Consider the following 19,649-nt stretch of genomic DNA (forward strand, 5'->3'; position numbering starts at 1 on the left):
TATCTATCTATCTATCTATCTATCTATCTATCTATCTATCTATCTATCTATCTATCTATCTATCTATCTATCTATCTATCTATCTATCTTTTACATTTTAAACAAAAGGGTTTGCTTTGTTTGCTTATACCCCGAATCGGTTCTTATTGTTGTCTTTCCTTTGTGTGTTTTACCTATTTTTTAGAACAAGAGGATCCGATGTGTTAACAAATAATCTCCGTTTAACATACATTCCTTTATTTTGGATTATTTTCGAACCATTGTTTATACTGTAGTAAAGCGTATTGATGATAATATATATATATATCTATATAAGTATATATATATTTTTCCAGCATAGAATGGCTTCTTTAGGTGTACATGGGTTAGAACTTATGCTCCATGCCCCCGTGCAAGTTTGAGTAGACTAGAAAATACTACCACTCTCTGCAGAAAAAGAAAAACCAAAAAAAAAAACCCCTTCTCCTATTCGGACCAAGCGGCCCTCTCGACCTCCAAATTCTGGATCTGGCAAGGTACCAAGTAGCGCAAGTGTATTGTAGCCAATGGGAGTGAGGGGGAGGTCCCTGAGCTCTGACCAGTCAAATACATCCTCCTTCCTTATATGGCAGCCCGTCTCCATGGTAACGTGTGCAAAGTTGCAGCAGTGGTGTCAAAGTTCACTATATAGAGAGCTCAGTGAGCTGATCAGAGCGAAAGCATTCAGCCAGCCAGCTCCTATACCAATCGCAAATCACTTCCTAACCTCTGCTTTTTTTTTAAAAAACTTATTTGATCACTTTGAGGTTTTCTTGCCCTGTGTTTTTGTATGCTCGACACGGAGGCGGTGTTATCTATCTATCTATTATCATCATCATCATTATTGTTAGTATTTGATTTTGTGTTTTCTCTTTTTGGAGGAAGGGAGAGACATTGCTTCATATTCCTGAAAACAGTGCAGCTGCACGGTCGCTGGTGCTTATACCTCACGAGAAGAACGGAAGGAGACAAGAAGAAAGGAAAAAGACGTTGTTGTTTTTTTTTTTTGGACCTAGTTGATTATTTTCTGGAAGACTTGTTTCTTTTTACTTGACAGTAGCGCTGCATTCACGGGTCGTTTTGATGCTGCTGTTGCAGTTGCTGATGCAGGCGCGGTCCCAACCTCCATCAACCCACCGCATGTTCGACTGACCGTCCATGTATGCTACCTTAGTTGATTATCCCACCGCCGGCGCCTTGGACCTCTACTAATGGTATTGTGCCCCTTGGACTTGGCATTTATGAGCGCCGAGACAGCGAATCGGCGTCTCCATTGACAGCGACGACTGTTTTCTAGAGTGGAGCAAATCCTTTATGTGCACGTAGACGTCAGAGTTTACACTTTTACCACAGTCCCTTATTGAAACTTTGGTTCCGAGCGACTGCAAAACGGGAGACAAAAAAAAAGTTTCTTTACGCTGACTGATAGATATGGCAATGGTAGTGTGGAGAGGCTCCCAGGACGACGTGGCTGACACCCAAGGCGCCCTTTCATCGCAGACGCCAGGTGGGCTATCCATTCCCAACCCACAGGCAGGCCAGCTGAGCCTGAGTGGCTCTCAGGTCGCTCCGCCAACCCCGCACACCCCGGTCCAAGCGGGCGCCCCGAACAATGCACAGTCCACCCCTACGACCCAGAGCACACAGCAGCCAGATAAGCAACCGGCGCAGATCGAGTGCGTGGTCTGCGGGGACAAATCGAGCGGCAAGCACTACGGTCAGTTCACGTGCGAAGGCTGCAAGAGCTTCTTCAAGAGGAGCGTGCGACGGAACCTCACGTACACGTGCCGGGCCAACAGGAATTGTCCAATCGACCAGCACCATCGCAATCAGTGTCAGTACTGTCGCCTCAAAAAGTGCCTTAAAGTTGGCATGAGACGGGAAGGTATTTGGATTTTTTATTAATTCATTTCAAATTCAGTATATGTGTGTGTGCATTCACAATGGGAGAGTCGTAAAGCCTCCGATGTCCCTCAGAGCCTGCGCCCTGCTTTACACCCCCCCCCCTCCTGCTCGCTCTGCGGCTGGATCTTTATGTGGAGCATCTGTGTGATGATCGTCACTGGGCTAGTTCTTAGCGTTTAGCCATGAGCACTTGCAGAATATTAGTCAAATTAGCCTATTGCTATTATTGGATAATATACTTTTAACGGGATCTGCGCATTGCCGGATAATATACTTTTAACGGGATCTGCGGCCGAAGAGAGCCAGAGTTATTGAACACGCGCTGTGGCTCTATGTGCGTTTGGCAGTACTGTTTGTTGACCGTGAAGTCCAGACACCAACTCGAATTCAACACGTATGTCAAAACCATTGGGCTTCGCGTTAACGTCGTAGCCGACAATAGTCCTATGCTTGTGTGGCCGCACACGTACACGTCGATATGAGAAATAGAGATGAAGCCAATCTGCCTTCGAGCCTTAACTGAAAAAAAAAACCAAACGTGTTATTAATGTTAATGATGATAATGTTAATAACACCGTACATAGACACACATACAAACATAGCCTACATATATTTTGTGCAGCAGCAATTCGCACAACAACATGTTACGTTTCGGTGAATGTAACACTTTTACACCCACTGTTTGTCATAAGTGCAGATGGAACATCAATAAATAATAAAACCTTGTGTCATTATTATAAAGGAAACGTGTATATAAACACAGGAAAGGGTAGTTAACGTCGAGTCATACTTTCATATGTAACATTTTAACATACCGGAAGTAGGTTTATATGAAAAAAAAACGTATAATTAAAAACGTATACAAACACCTTCACGTTGATCATTATTACGTTACTATGCAACGTGGACGTGCTTTTATTTATGCTAGTATATATAGCAATGCCAATATAAATGCGAAAGCATACATAAATCAAATATGTGTTTTTCCAAAAGTTACTTTAATATGTCGGTGGCAATACTGTCTTAATGGACACCATGAAGATTTAGTGTCACATTTGTGAAATTAATTTCATCATAAACCTGTTGTCTCTGTTTATGTCATTACTCTTCTAATAAATAAGAATAAGTACACGACGACGTTAGTGATGTGCTTATTTGTACTGCTGTCATAATATTATTATTATTATTATTATTACTACCATCGTCATTGTGTGTTACCAATAGCTGAAATTCGGCTTCAATATCTGCAGTTTCTCTTTTTACTGCAGCCGTGCAGAGGGGACGAGTGCCACCCACGCAGCCACACCATGGCCAGTTCGCCCTGACCAACGGTGACCCACTCCACTGTCATTCCTACTTATCCGGATATATCTCTCTTCTGCTGAGAGCCGAACCTTACCCGACGTCCCGCTACGGCAGTCAATGCATGCAGCCCAACAACATCATGGGCATCGAGAACATTTGTGAACTTGCGGCCAGAATGCTCTTCAGTGCTGTCGAGTGGGCCAGAAATATCCCCTTTTTCCCAGACTTACAGATAACTGACCAAGTGGCGCTCTTGAGGTTGACGTGGAGCGAGTTGTTTGTGCTCAACGCCGCGCAGTGCTCCATGCCCCTGCATGTGGCTCCTTTACTTGCCGCCGCCGGCCTGCACGCCTCCCCCATGTCTGCGGACAGAGTGGTGGCCTTTATGGACCACATAAGGATCTTCCAGGAGCAAGTGGAGAAGCTCAAAGCTTTGCACGTGGACTCTGCTGAATACAGTTGCATAAAGGCAATTGTGCTCTTCACCACAGGTAAGGAACACACACGTGGCAATTCACAAGTTTGAACTGCATGAACATGACCAGTGCACGTGCAATGACGTTGCCTCGATATGGGCTGCTTGCCTACATGCCTCAGTTAAGTTGATGCCTGTTCTTATTTACATGTTGAGGATGGACGCTGGTCTCTTTGTGTGCTATTGTGTGGGGTCGTGTTAAGTGGTAAATGCCGCTTAGCATCGACTGACCGACCAGCACGCATTGCTATAGCCACTGTTATATACTTATATCCACTGTTGTGGCTATAATGGAAACTGTGGCTTGCCATTTCTCAGTTAAACCTAACAAAAAGAAGAAGAAGACAAAAACCACACAGAAACTGTGCAGTCATGATATGTTTAATATTAGTACGCACATAAAAAAAATGGCGTCCGAAAGCTTTTCATTTCGTTAGCGAGTGCTAATGTGATAAAAGGGCACTTAATTAATAGTTGACGACGATTAAAGACTGTGGCGCCAATAACATACGTTATATTCACTCGAAAAAGACGTCGGGGCAGGAGGTTTTGAGAATCATATAGACTTCTTTTCTCTTATCGTTGTGAATTTTGATGTGCTGATGGGTGTTTGTAGGGCTGCTGTCTTGTTTGTAAAACCAGTGACGGATGTAAATTATGTTAGGTTCTCGGGAGAGACTGGATAGGACGTCGTCGTTTGGTCCAATTTCGTTTGGGTCACTTGGTCACGCTAATATTGAATTTATTGAAAAAATACTGAAATATTTGCTTATTTTATTCTTCAAATATATATTTTCTCTCCCTCTATTTCATCCCTTTTCCATTATCCTTAAGTCTCACACTCTCGTTCTTTTCCTTCTCTTGTTGCCTAGTGTGGGATTCAGCAAGCCATCTGTGAACTTGTTCTAGAACTGGGTCATGAACTTCCCAGTTATTTTTTTTGCTATGTTCGCCGTACACACTATAAAAAGAAAAGGGCTTATTAAAAAAAAAAAAAATCACGTGTGCCAGATTTTCAGTTTCACAATGTAGACAGAATGAATGCCGGTCTTTGTAGTGATACCTTTTACCTGCAAGCAATCGACAGCAGCCTCTGTCCCTGCAAGGTGTTGTCAGTTGTTATTCAAGTGTTGGGTTTCATCTTATAGACGAATCTTAAATATCCACATTGTGGATTATTCGGTTGTTGTTTATATTTATCGGTAGGTCGCTTGTTTGATGGATTCATTCGGTGTTGTTTTTTGTTTTTTTAAATTGAATTTTAAGTGTTATTCCCGAGGTCGACATGGGCTTGTTTATGAGATGACCAAAATCGACACGCATTCTATTACTTTATCGGGGCATGGTTATACACAGCACTGAATAAAAATACTGGCAACTTGGTAGGGCTAGGGATCTGTTCATTCACAATGGTTCAATAGGTCTCCCTTGCCTCTTCGGATAGTTTCTCTCTTTTCCGCCTTCTATTCGCCTTCCCTCCTCAGCCACTGCCAATGAAAGAAAATCCGTGCCGGTTAACACTGTTTCATATGCGCATATACTCGAAAAATGTTTTATCCTAGTGACTATTCAACAGTATTATATTGCTTATATAACCCAACTTTATCTATAATAATAACAATAATAAGAAGAAAAATTAAGACGTCACAGTTATTTAGAGATAGTACACGGATTATTATATCAGTAATTTTAGCTTCCGTTTCCGGTGCTTCCCGTACACCGTTTAATCAGACTTGTGTTTCTTCCTGCTTATAAATATTATAAACCCAGGTCATCCAAGGGAGGGTTATAATTTCATCTCACTCATAATTTTATACGTCATCATTAACTTATGCGCATATGCTAAAAAACAAAATCCTCAAAAAATCAATATGGACATGGACCTAAAGTTCCACTTTGTTAATGTTTATTTGCTTTCCCTTCCTCTTAGATGCTTGTGGCCTCTCAGATGTGGCCCATGTGGAAAGTTTGCAAGAGAAGTCCCAGTGCGCCCTGGAGGAATATGTCCGAAGCCAGTATCCGAACCAGCCAACACGGTTTGGGAAGTTGTTGCTCCGCTTGCCCTCCCTGCGCACAGTCTCCTCCTCGGTCATAGAACAGTTATTTTTCGTCCGATTGGTAGGTAAAACACCGATTGAAACACTCATCAGGGACATGCTGCTATCGGGGAGCAGTTTTAACTGGCCCTACATGCCAATTCAATAGAGAGGGGGGGAAAAACATGGACCAAACAAACAAACAAAAAACATGTTAGGACTGCATATGGGTTGCTGAAGGGAGGGGGGGAGGGGAGCGGGTGGGTTCTACAACGAATATATGGAATTTAGAAAAAACAAAACATAACTGCTGTTACACGGGGAGAAGAAAGGCGCTGACATGAACCGCTGTGGATTCTTTAAAGCCACCACATCCCATAAAAGTGAAACAAACATCCAGCCCTCTCGGTTTTCAAGCGGTGTGGGATGTCCTGTGTCATTTCTCTCTTTTTAATGTGACAAGAACATCGTTGGATTGAAATAGCGGAAGGGAATTAGAAAAGCTGAATTTTACATTTCATTCAAAAAAACAAAACAAAACAAAACTCTGTCCTGTGTCCCATGATGAACTGTTCTATTTTTCTTTCTTCTTTTGTACTTTCCTGTTGCACTGCCCCTCACTGGTTTCAAACCGACCCATATTTGTGTTGTGTGTTACACGTGTTGTTTGTTTTCTGCGTGACAATGATGTTGATTCTGAAACCTCGCGAGTATTGTTGAACATTTGAAATGATTCTCTGAAAGAATTTAAACCACAGCAATAGGAGTATAGGCTCGTGATCCGAACGTTTACGTTACAAGCGCACTTATGGCCGATCATTGCCATCTGCGAATGTGATTGGATGGATTCATTTCGATAATCTGTGAATATTGTTGCTTTAGTTGATATGACGACATTGGGTTACACGTTTTATACTTTTTTTTTTTTTTTTTTTTTTTTTTTATTAAAGCCTATAAGCTCTACAATAATGTGACTGCTGTAGTCATACGACCCATTTAAAAAAAAAACAAAACTGGCATACGTTCCGAAGTTTTCATAAAAAATAATACCCAAAGTCTGGCTTTTGTTTCAGTTTGATCAAAGATCATTCAAAAAAAAAAAAGAAAAAAAAGAAAAAAGAAACATAGCGTTTGCGGTTATTTCAACTACAATTGACTCAAACATGTTGAGGTCAAAGGCTATAAGATTTTGCAGCCCCTAGTGTTGAGTGGCAGTATTTTTTATTATTGATATCATTTTTTTAATTTTTTTTTTATTGAAGTGTCAATGTCTTTTCATTTCAAGCATCAAGTGCCTGACAAGCATGTGCTTACTTATCAAAACACTTGTGAAAGTACTGTCTTTGCTTGTGCGCGTGTGTCCAGTTGTGGCTGGGATCAGAGAGGTGGCACAATTAGGTTTCAGTCTTCTGTGTTCTAGCTGCAAAAACACTAAACTTATATTCATTATTATTAGACACAGTATTCCTAAACGCGTAGGTCAGTTGATTTTCTATTTTTTCCCTTTTATATAAAATGTGATTGAGATAAAAAAAAAACAAAAAACCTGTGGTTGCCATTATTTATTTGTCTTAATTGCGTCTTTAAAAATGGAGTGGCAAACTTAGCCAGTAGCACGGAAGTTTATGTTTTTTTTTTTTTTTTTTTAATGTGTATATATACATTTTACTTCTTTTTTTTTCATGTATATTTAAACTGTGAATGCATGGCCAGGGGTCGCTAACCTATTTTATCTTTGATATATAAATGTAAATGTTTTCTCTATCTTTTTTGTGTTTCTTTTTTTATTGTATGGATATAATCTGTGCATTCGGTACACTAGCCCTTGTATTTATTGAAACAAAAAAACAAAAAACAAAAAAAGGACTACGAGGGGAAAGTAACGGCGTCTATTCCAAGGATTAAACTGACTTAAACAGGGTGAGTAGGTTCGGGGAGGAGAGAGGAGTGAGTTGATATATTAACTCGAGTATTATTGCTCGGAAAGGTCTCAGCCGTGTTGATACGCGGTGCGTAGGAGCGCCTCCAAGTGGAAGTGAGTGCGGGCGCGTGTGCATTGGGGAAGGGGGCACATTTTTTTTTTCTCTCCTTTTGAGGCTTTTTTTTTCTTCTTTCCCTCCTTATACACACGCGCGCGCACCAGCACGCACTATGTGCGTGTTGTTGTAGAACAGAAAAAGCAGGGTTCGCTGAGGGAACACTGAACTTTGGCTGCCAGTTGAGGCCACGTGAAGACCAGAGATTGTAATTACGAAAACCTTAAACTGACCCACGTTTTTATAGAAATACGAAATATATGACTGCAGGGTATTGATAATGTATAAATATTTTTTTTAAAGAGTTATTGTTATTATTATTATTATTAACTGCAAGTGATATACGTGAGTGTGCGTGAGTGTTTATAGTTGAACACAATTCTTTGTTTGTTTGTGTTATCTTAAATGTAAACAAGCATTCTGCTGTACATTTGTTCTTGGTATTAAATTATAATTTATGAATTAAAAAAAATTACCCTTTTTCATCTTTTCTTGCTTCTGCTTTGGCTGTGAATCCTCTGTGGGATTATCGAATTCGCGCGCGTGCGCGCGTGTGTTTGTGTGCGCGTGTGTGTTTGTGGGTCTTTATTTATTCGCTTTGGCTTTTTGCTTTTTTTTCTTGAAGTTTTAAATAGATCGCATAATTGACCAATCAACCAGTTACAGCGCCGCGCTCGTATATTTTTGGCTTAGTACTTTTTTTTTTTCCTTAAAGGGCGATTCTGAATTATTTAGAAGTAAAAATGAATTGTTCTGATTTTATAACTAAGACAATCGTAAACAAAATAATTTAATTTATTTGGATGATTTTATAACCATAGAAATGAACGTCACAGCGCACCCACAATGCGTCATTAATTAATGGACGGGTGGAGGTGGTGTATAGTTCCTTGAGATGAATTATAAAAACCTGTATACGTTGAGTACGTCTAAATACCCTGTAAAACATGGGTGGCTCATTTAATCATTTTTATTCTTGGATTGTCATTCCAAATCTTGACATATACCGGATGCTTTGATACTGCGTTTTGCTTTGTTTTTATGATGGCATGCTTTGCATAAAACTACCTCGGGCTTTACAACATGCTTATCAACAACGTAGATATTCGTAAACGTAAACTGATGTTATGGGGCTCGCCTGGGGGAACGCTTTGTTTATCCACATATACAATGACACTCTGACTACCTGTCTGATACAACAACAGCTATTATCACGGGCCTGTGTGCTCGTCAAGATTGAACACCCAAAACATGTTTTTTTTTTTTAAAAAAAAAACCCCAAAGTGTTATTTACAATAATGCTCTGATCTTTCATTAGTACCCACCAAATCTAAAAAAAAAAAAAGACCACTGTTCTGCGTTGAAAATTTCAAAATTACAAATGTAAGAAAATAGTGCCATCTACCTGCGGCGCCCGGGACTGTGTTTTCCCACGGTACAACAATGTTTATGTCACTGAGGGGGCCAAGGGACATGGCATGCCGCAGCCATGGTGCGCATGCACGCCTGGCTGCCTGCAGTAGTACGAGTAGTAGGAGTATGTTTCCGCAAGAGTCCGCGCCAGTCGACAGTCAACTTTATGTGTGTGTTGCCAAAATGGGTTTTAGCACCGTAGTCATATCACTGCGCCTGTTTTCGTGACAGAAAACTGGGCACACACTGGGACAGACACAAACATTATAACAATTTACGTTGGTCCAAAGGACTTATCACTACGCACATGTAGAATAAATTAAAAGTGGACCCTCTCTATTTTAGCTTACTCGACTTTGCTAGAAGTTCTTGAGTAGTGAGGGGGGGTGAGAGAGGGAGGGAATGGGGGCGGGGGGGCGGTAAAAGAAGGACCATGCAGAGATAACGAAGAACAAGCGGCTGAATTTCAAAAAGGGGCGTGGCTCTTTGTGACGTCAGCGTAAAACGACAGCTAATGTAGACTGTGTGAATACATCCCGACCCAGACAGGAGGCTAGTTTGGGTTTCCTTTTGTTAGCTTGAAATTCGGATATATCACAGGGCAGTAGAGTATAAAGGTTCACTGCAGTACTGAAAAAAACAAAAACAAAAAACAAAACAAAACCCGGTTGGTGCAACTGTAGTTCACTGATATAATATAATCCAGAATTGGATTACGTAATTAGAATAGAGAACGTATAATTAACTCTAAAAAATATTGCTTTATTTTAATATAAACGACATTTTACACATGGATGTAAAAAAAAAAAACTACATTTATTTATTTTGTCTTTTGATTTCCAGATACACAAAATCACAAATTACTGGGTTAAATTATTTACAAAAAACATAATAATCGGGAATAGGTTTTAAACAACTCATAGGCTACTACTAAAAATGAAAACGAAGAATTTTTTTTTTTTTTAAAAAAAAGAGCGTATTGTGCTCATACAAAGAATGCTTCAAATAAGTATGCTATTCTAATGTTTTATCTATTCTAATAATACATAATGTACATATATTATGTCCAATATTCATGTGTTCGGAAATAGAGCGAAAATAAGACAGGTGTCTGAGAACGAACTTTCTGGAATCACAGACAAACACAGGCGGTTTGAGTCGGGGGGATTATTTGAAGAGACTGCAAACACTCCTAATATTAGGCTGCTGCCCCCCCCCACCCCTTTTCCACCCTCCTCCGGCGCATTATTTCATCTGGACTACTTTATATAGGCCTACATCTTGTATGGATTTGTTAGACGGGGGTTCCACTGATACTTAATTAAGATGCCCATGGGGCGTAGCGCGGTGTCTGCGTGTCAGGGGTTACGGTGTCTGAAGCCTCGACTTTCTGCAGGTTTGAAGACGACTGAGCCTTCAGAAGTCCGCTTGTGCACACAGAGACTCACGTGTGCATATTGATATTTCTATTTCGGTCACATTTGAGAGAGTACGTTGTAATGCGACGATGTGTTCGAGATCAGTTTAAATCGCACGTCCCACAATAAAAGGTAATGAAAAGAGGATTTCTGGACTCTCCTCTCTCGGTGTGCGATGACGCAAAGAGCTGGGAAATGAATTTGGAGTTGTTGTCGTCGGACTGTGTGTGTGTGTTCTTCGACAAAAGCACTCACGCGTCTTCAATTGAACGCGATTGCCACCGACATCATCACCATTACTGTCGTCACGGGTTTTCATCAATCTATCATTGTTATTCTTTCCCTCCTCCTCCTCCTCCTCCTCCTCATCATCACCATCATCATCATTATCCACAGCAGCAGCGGCGCCGTTGACAACAGCCAAATTCTAATCTCGATAAATCAGTCGACGATACATATATTATTCCATATATTGCAGTTAGACCGAAACGCGGTTTTGTTTTTTTTCCTAAACAGAACGGGAAATAATTTTAAATTTTTTTTTTAACTCCTACTGCACCGCGGATTTTGGCACAGGGTGAACATCTGATGTTTCTGGTGTTGGATTATATATATTTTTTTTGTACTGAGGAAATGTGCAAAATGAACACCGTGTCGTAACGGATTTTTCTTTTCTGTAATTTTGAATCAGAGTGAATTCGTTGCAATACATTTAACCAATTTCCCCCCCTTGTCACACTTACTGACATCACGCTGGTCCTGCAACAAGTACAAGACACCGCGCTGCAAATGCGAGGGCAAAAACGAGTAACGCAGCAGCGGCATGAGGGCATTAGTGTATTTAATGTACTCGCATATAAACCAAGGTCTTGAGAAAATAATCTTTAATGATTATTTGAAAACAGGAGGAAGTGCGAAAAGAGATGCGGCGGAATCTTTGCTGATGCTCTTCTGGGACCATCAGCCTTTCCCGCTCCGAATGTTCATTAATGGCTTTATATGAAGTTCAAAGAGAATTGAGTTTCATTTAATTTAGTTTAAAAACATATTTTAAAATGCTTCAAAACCAATGCAGTCTCACATTAGTATTAAAAGTAGTGCGGCTGGTGCTGCGCGTGTCGTGATTGATTTGCAGATTGACCTTTACTAAAGTTTATTTATTAAATAATATTTTGTATTATTAATTTAAATTGAATGCAAATGCGAAAAAAAAAATATTTTTGCGATGCAGTAATTTGGTCCTTTATTGTGGAAACTAAAGTTTGTGACCACTTGTTTTTAACACATCACGTAGGTATACCTATATATATTACGTTGTTATTTGCACTTACTACAGGATAGTCTTCGTAGCATATATTACATATATTCACTACCATATAATATATACATATATGTGCGTGTGTGCGCGCGCGCCACATATCATGAATACCTATATACATTACGTTGTTACTTGCACTTACAACGGGGCAGTTTTTTAGTTTCCGGAAGCACAGAGAGCTTAAAATATCACCTGTGTTTCTGGAAGCTTCGAGTTCACGTCAGACCACAGCGTCGCGTCGCGCAGCGCAGGGCAGTGAGAAAGTCTAACGGCTGACAAGCTGACTGACACGGTTGTCAAATGGAATGTGACTGCCTGTCGAACGAATAACGTCGTTGAGTACTACGGTTTCACCGAAGTTTTGACCGTGACTCGCAAGTCTTTTTCAAGCCACGGTCGAGTCGCGCAGTAGTGGCTAAAATCCACCGACGCTACGCTACAGTTCTGCGTATGAATAATTCCATCATTTGGATAAGTGACGTGTAAAAACAGGTGTGAAACACACGTGCTTATATATACCTGCTGCTTTTCACTCGGATGGACGTGAGACTTCACGGGGCATGTAGTAAAAAAAAACCCGATTTAATTTGGATAATAATGAATAAGAATACAGTATTATTATTGTGATTATTATTATGGAATCATAATAATAATAGTAAAAATAATTATAACTTATATTATTATAGAAATAAAAATAGCAGCCAAACGGAACACATACTTTGTACAGACATAATTAAAGTTGTTTTTTTTCTGTTTTACTATAAAGCCAAAAATAAATCGACAATGTCGCTCTGCTCTGAAAATGTTCTTTGTCTCACTCTTCTTCTTCAGTTTTCTTTTTTTTCCTTCTTTTCTTTTTTTTTTTTTTGTTTGTACACAAAACAATCCCGCAATTGTTGAGAATTTGTGACCCATAAAATTTGAGGGTGGCTATCCTGGTTTTGGTATGTAATTATGCACAACACTTTGCATAAAGACTTGCCATCCGATCTAATGATAGAGTCTGCGGTCCAAAGACAAGTGCATCAGGAGGCAGCAAAGCCCAGAAAATATCTACTTCACACGAGGAACACGTGCAATTGTTTCCAACCGCTTGGGTTGTACTTTTTTATATATATATCACGTGGACATCCGAATAAACAAAAACGGTTTATCCTGAAAAGTAAATATCATCAAAGAACAAATTGCCTTTTAATGTAAGCAAAAAAAAAAAAAAATGTTTGTACACAAAACTCCAGACACTGGTAGACAACATAAAAACACGTCCGCTTATTATTATCTGTACTGTAATTATGGATCTGTATTGAACAGGGGTGATACGTATTATCTCCAGAAGCCAAGGAACTCGAATAGAATAGTAAAACTGCTTCTCGTAAATAACGCACGGATATTTGTAGTTAAGAGGTATTTTTTTTAAAAAAAAAAAGCAGCGCAGGCAGGGTCCATATATATGTGAGGATGCGGTGTGATTGCACATACGACTGGTTGCTGATCTGAGGTGTGATCCTGAGAGCTTTTGTACCAAATGAAGTGGCGACAGAGGGAAAAGCAGAGAGATCTGCAGCTGTCAGGGGTCAGTCAGCAGAGAGGCCTCTGCAGGCCTATTAAAAAAAAAAAAAAAAAAAAAAAAAAGAAAATCACGCGTTTGAAGACTTAGTGGTTTGGTGAGTAGGATGGTCTAGAGGACAACTTAAGATTTTTAAAAATAGATCACACCAACACGTCCTTCCATCCACCATGTGTTGTGTTTAGGTGGTTTAAAAGAAGCAGCATCTCTAATTTAAGAGACCGGTTTACTTGGATTTAGTTACCCCGTAAGTGGTTTTTATATCTCAAACTCGCATTTTAAATTAAAATGTTGAAAAAGGAAAGAACGTAATTGTCCAAAATGCTTGTAATTATCATTTGCAAGGGGATCACTTCCTAAAAGATTGTGGCATCAAAAAGAATCCCCACCTCAAGTTTTTTTTTTGAAGACCGTTGATTGTTCTACTGTATCCTGCAAACGAACTGTAATCTAATTCTGTTAAGGTAACTCAGGCAAATGTTTTTGCAATCGTTTCATTCAGCAGTGAAACATGTCAGAGTCTGTTTTGCCCTAATTTATCTGCGTTTTCTACAGTAGATAGAAGGAGACGGAAACAAAGAGGAATTCGAGGAAGGAAAACAAGGAGGCGGTAATTAAACAGTATTGATGCCAGCTGTCACTGAACAATGATCAGAGCCATTTTAAGGCATTCGGGGGCAACAGACAACAGAGACTCAAATGCCCGCAAGTATTAACGTCTCCGTAGCTTATGTCAGTAAGGAACTAACTTTTGATAATTTTTAAATATTTTTGGTCATTTTAACCGTATTTAAACGTTGAAAAGGACCTATAGAGAGTTATTGTTTTGGAAATGCTCTCTGCCTTTATTTTGACGTCAGTCCAACATTTTATGTTACCCCGACATTTTATTTTGAAGGGGCTTTTTATATACTACAAATATTAACTTGGACGTGTCTATATATATATCAGCCCGTATTTTCCTAGCCTATATTTTGTTACATTTATGCTGCTAGTCCCACATTTTTGTTAAATTGATATCTTACTTTGAAGTGACATTGACACGCTACAAAATGGCAGCTTAAAATGGTGCTCAACAAACCGAACTGAACGACACACACACACTCACAAAACTTCATTAACTTCATTAACGTGACAAGACAGAGAGAATTATATTTACCGTGAGCTCTTTTAAAACGCCAGACGCTTCTTACGTTCCTTTGAGATTAATCTCCTCTCTTTAACACTGTGGGTGGAACATTCGCACTTAACTACTAGCTGTCTCTCTTCATATATCGCGGTATTGCACACTTCGCAAACTGCGAGCAAGATGTCGATCCCTTACGGGAAACCAGTTGTCCTTGTGCATCAGGTGCACATCAGGTTGTCTCCTGTTTCCTGTCAGCTTCCGGTCCGAAACTAGCCTACTTTGCCTAACAGTTTAAGACCCAAGTGATTCACAATGTACGCTGTCAATGTCAATGTACATTTTGGAACAACTAATGGTATTTAAGTTGATTTAATACATTTCTAAATATTTAATAGTTTTATATAATAGTTTTTGTTTATGGTCTGTTTTCTTTGCTCTATCCAAATGTTTTTGAATATGGTCTGTTTTCTTTGCTCTATCCAACAATTCCTATTCTGACCCCCGCCCAAAACAGCAGTGACCAATACCATTTCCACAAGTCATAGCATTCAGTACTCATTAGTTTCTTTTTTCTTTTTCTTTTTCTAGAATCAATTGTTCGTATTTACCTAAAAGATGCTGTTGAAATTATACCTGACCACACAACATATTTTAGCGCCTTCATTGTTTAGGGCACAAACACCTGCTTTGGGTCACCGTAGGTAGTTGTTAGGAGGAGAAAGATGTACAGAATAGTTATTAATTACGTAATTGTATTTAATGGAGTTCTATTGTTTAGGTTTAAAACACGTGTTGAACATTCCTCTTATAACACAAGTTGTTACAATTTGTAGTCCATCTCAGAATGTAGTGTTACAGAGATGAACAAAACAAACATTATTTGTGCAGGTTTTGCTGATTATCATAAACCAATTGTGTTTTACATTACATATTAGTTATGCTGATTATCATAAACCAATTGTGTTTTACATTACGATCACATTAACCCTTTGAGCTGTGTAAAAAAAAAAAAAAAGGAAAATTCCCTACTTCTTATATCATCCACCAAACAGGTAAAATAAAAACAAAAACAGATTTTCATTTATTTAAAATTACGAGTAGTATTTAAGAAACTTAGAATACTTAGCAAACTCATACACACTACTTATTATTCCTTATTATACATACTAAATACATCGACTTATCGAGATTGTGGTGTCTCAAGTTTTCATCTTTATTTTGAGCACTTGTTTTCCCTTCCCCTGACTGCCGTATTATGGCTCCCATCGGGAAGCTTGGCATGCTTTGAGATCCAGTGGCGTCCATAGAATGACATCTGATGGGCGTGGTGTTAAAGAGCTCTGATCTTAGCCATGACAGCTTAGTCCAATCAGCCTGTTCAACATGCTGCTTTGACTGTCACTTTCAATTTTCACATGACCTCCAGGGTCCAAGAGTGGGGGAATGAGTGGCAGTAGCTGGATTGGAAAACATAAATTATTGTCCGGACAGCTTCACATATCTGGAATTAATGCAAAATCAGTTTGTATTTATGCTGTGACCTTAGGTGCTCAAACATAGACCCCACTATAGCCATTAGCCATCTCAAGGTACTGTCTGGCAATAACCTGGTGCATTTGTCAGTGTGAGTGAAGATGTTATATAAAATAGCAAAGACAGTATGCCTAACAAAACCTTTACTTTTAGCCAGCAAAATTATGCGCAGTTTATTATATTCATAATATTCATGCTGAATGTATTTATGTTTTGTTATTATCATGTTTTCAAAAGAATGAAAAAAAAACTAGCTAGCTAATCAGCCATAGTGGATGTCTTTCTTAGTAAACCTTGATAGGACAAAACTCCATTGCAAAGCTAGATGTAAAACACCCTTTATTTGGCCTTCAAATTCTCAAGACTAAGGCTTTTAATACCCCAATAAAATCAACAGTTGATTTTGTCAAATCCTAAATGAATAATATGCTAAATACATGTACATAGCAAATCTAAAGTTCAGGGTTCTTATGTGATTTTTTAATTTTTTTTTTTAAATTTTATACATGATCAAATTTTCCAAAAACTAATTTCTTGAAAATTATCTTTTGGTAGTGTTTTTGGCTCAAATTCATAACTATTAGCATATCAAATGTCTTTATGTAGAAGTTTATATCTAATATATATATATATATTATAGAAAGAATCTCAATGCTACTACAGTAATCCGTTAATGCAGCATGGTTTTGACTTCGGCAAGTTTTGTTGGTTTACGGGATATAATCCACTGTCCCCTGTACACCCTGCTAATCCCTTGGCATGTGTAATTGACATCACAACGTTTCTGGCTCTGTGCAACTGTCATTAACTGTTTGAACAAATGAATATTGACTGGGAGACTTGCTGGCTCCTACCATGCTGACCTTGGGTATTATTAGAATGACCTCTCTGCGGCTTGGCCAAAAAAAAAAAAAAAAAATCACCTATTTTGATATCATTGCTGGAAGTACTCTAGAAATGATGGCCTGTCTGCAGGACTCCAAAGGAAAGCTGAGTACTACACATAAGATGAAGCATCATGGATATGATGCCCCCCCCCCCACACACCCCCATCACGCAAAGCTATACTGTGTTCTCACTGAGGCCTCATGAATACTTAATTAGGGAGCGCAGTCTGAAGTACCAGACTCACGTTTGTCCGGCTACGTGCTGACAACAATGCACGATATTTCAGTTAAACTGGCTTACATGCCAGATTAACAGTGCGTTTCATTTTAAAAGCAAAACCTTTGGGAAATCTGGTCTCTGCAGTCTGTGAGATATCATCAGTGCAGAAAGGATGGTATGAGAGAAAAAAAAAAGAGAGAGGAGTCAGGTGAGGTTGAAAGAGGAATCGTCTCCATCTATGTCACTGACATGATTCCCATGCTGGAAAAAACACCGCATGCTGATACTGATACAATGTGTGATGGAATTTATTGTCACATTTATTGCTTAAGCAAAACCCGGTGCATATAGCTCTCAGAAGGTGTCATCAAATGCTGATGTGCAGTGCTCGGACTGTCAGTATTTGCCATCGACATTGTAGAAAGCAGGAAGGACCCAAATGCAGTATTAGGTAGACTTCTTCCAGGTGCAGGTAGTCTATTTCAAAGTCCAAAGTAACCAAAACACGTTAGGTCGTAAGAACAAGGCATAAACGAGACTAGACCAGAACTACAAACTGGGAACTTGCAGCATGAACTGACAAACTGACCGGTACAATGACCCCCACTACAACAGCGTGACATCACAGAGACACAGGTTCAAGTTCAAGGTTCAAGGTTCAAGGTTTTTATTTGCCATTAAGGTGTTTGTTAATTTCCACAGCATTTTCGATTTGCCATTCTGCCTTTCTTACTGTGGCCGGGAAAAAGCTGTTAAAGAAGCGAGTTCTATGGGTCCTTACGCTGTCTGCTCTGCTGTGTCTCAGGTTGTATGTGCTGCGTTGGTGTCTGAGCAGAGAGTGAGCGGGGTGGAGTGAGTCTCTGATGATCCCCTCTGCTCTTTTCTGACAGCGCTGGGTGTACACGTGCTCCATGGAAGGAGGTTTTTTTTCCCTCCGATTATCCTCTCTGCAGTTTTTATGACACTCTGCAGAGCCTTCCTCTCTGCCTGTGTGGTGTTCCCATACCAGACAGTGATGCCTGTGGTGAGATACTCTCTATCAGTCCTCTGTAGGCGTTGGTGAGAGGGCGGTGGTTCAGGCTGACTTTCCTGGGCAGTCTGATGAAGTGGGACCTTTTCTGGGCTTCAAAATTCAAAAGGTCTCGAGCACTAATTTGCAACAACCTCTAACCTTTTTTGACTGTAATACCGGTTAGAATAAATAGTTCTGCAGATTATCTGCAGAACAGCGTCAACAAATTAGTTTGATCCCTAGTTCCTTCTTGTAGGGAGTTAAGGTACCCTTGAGGAGCCATCTAGTTTCAGACTGGTACAGCCTGTGGCCTAGGCAGCAGCCGAGCTCCCTTCCTACATGGACCAAGAAGAACAAGAAGACAGCAGTGGTGGGACAACAGGTGTAGGTGAGTCTGTCCACGAGGGCCGAAGCTAAACAGCTAAAAGCTAAAGCTATAAATAATTGCAGCAGGCAGTTTAGCTTAGCTCTGGGGCTCAGGAGATCCTTTATATGTAAATGATGCCTCTCCCTACATGAGTAGGAGCTGTGACCAAGGGAGGCGAAAGACGACACACATGGCTAGAGAAGGGAGTAACTGAAGATTCCTGGAGTGTCTGGTGAAGCCCTATCTGTCTAATTGGTAAATATTATGGGTCTGCAGTTGCAGATGCAGTTGGAAGGAGGAGGAGGTACGGTATCTGGGGTACTGCTCAGGCATGGGCATGTGCAGCCCCGAGTTAATAAGATAGCATCCGTTGCTTCCTGCCTGAGGTCCAAATTCAAGACGGAGGTGAGATGGTTCCTGGGGGTTGTAGATTCTTGTCAGTGGACAGCCAGACCCTTGACGTTTTAAAAAAGATTCACATATTCACAGGGATGGAACAACATTTCATATTCAGTAACCACCTTCTAAAAATGTAATAAGACAAGAGACATCTGGGTTTTGTCATGATTTAAACCGGTAATGACCCAAATGCAGGTTCAGACGACGTTAAGTGAGAAACAAGGATTTATGTTCTAATTCAACAGGAATCACAAAGAACAATAGTTAAAGTCAATCTGGACGTTAGCTACCACGCTGGCTGAACAAACGATCTGACGACGAGTGGGAGAAAGGCCAGGGTTTTTATGCCGTCAGAGTAATGGGTTGATCGAAGGCAGGTGCTGAGGAACGGCAGGTGTGCAAATGTGCCACGCCCACCACACAGACAGAGACAAGTGCACAACACAAGAATGGGGAAAACACAGGGAAACACAGGGACGTCGTGACAGGTTTGGGGTGGGAGGCAGCTTTAAGTTGTATGGCTAAAGAATATACGACTGAATTGGTCACTTGTGACACCCTTTTATTGTGGTGGAAATGGTGTTCCTTTTATCACAAAAGAGGTTAATCGA

General features: G+C 40.0%; 1 protein-coding gene across 2 annotated transcripts; it reads left to right on the top strand.

The window, feature by feature from the left end:
• Window positions 1-324: 324 nt before the first annotated feature.
• nr2f2 (nuclear receptor subfamily 2, group F, member 2) lies at window positions 325-8,247 on the top strand. 2 transcript variants are annotated; one of them, XM_008311859.3, is made up of 3 exons: window positions 325-1,903; window positions 3,174-3,719; window positions 5,634-8,247. In XM_008311859.3, exons 1-3 carry the CDS (start codon window positions 1,450-1,452, stop codon window positions 5,906-5,908), a joined length of 1,275 nt encoding a protein of 424 aa, XP_008310081.1. In that variant the 5' UTR covers window positions 325-1,449; the 3' UTR covers window positions 5,909-8,247. The 2 variants fall into 2 exon arrangements, with proteins under 2 accessions (XP_008310081.1, XP_008310082.1); XM_008311860.3 differs by having other exon boundaries at window positions 331-1,903; window positions 3,192-3,719.
• Window positions 8,248-19,649: the final 11,402 nt, after the last annotated feature.

This window comes from Cynoglossus semilaevis, chromosome 6, assembly GCF_000523025.1.
Source record: "Cynoglossus semilaevis isolate Cse_v1.0 chromosome 6, Cse_v1.0, whole genome shotgun sequence".
Classification (NCBI taxonomy): Eukaryota; Metazoa; Chordata; class Actinopteri; order Pleuronectiformes; family Cynoglossidae; genus Cynoglossus; species Cynoglossus semilaevis.

Excerpts from the sequence above, each read along its gene's own strand:
- nr2f2 (XM_008311859.3), top strand. The coding sequence starts at position 1,450 with ATGGCAATGGTAGTGTGGAGAGGCTCCCAGGACGACGTGGCTGACACC. Across the intron at positions 1,904-3,173 it reads AGTTGGCATGAGACGGGAAG|TTTCTCTTTTTACTGCAGCC; the intron begins GTATTTGGATTT and ends CAATATCTGCAG. Across the intron at positions 3,720-5,633 it reads AATTGTGCTCTTCACCACAG|ATGCTTGTGGCCTCTCAGAT; the intron begins GTAAGGAACACA and ends CCTTCCTCTTAG.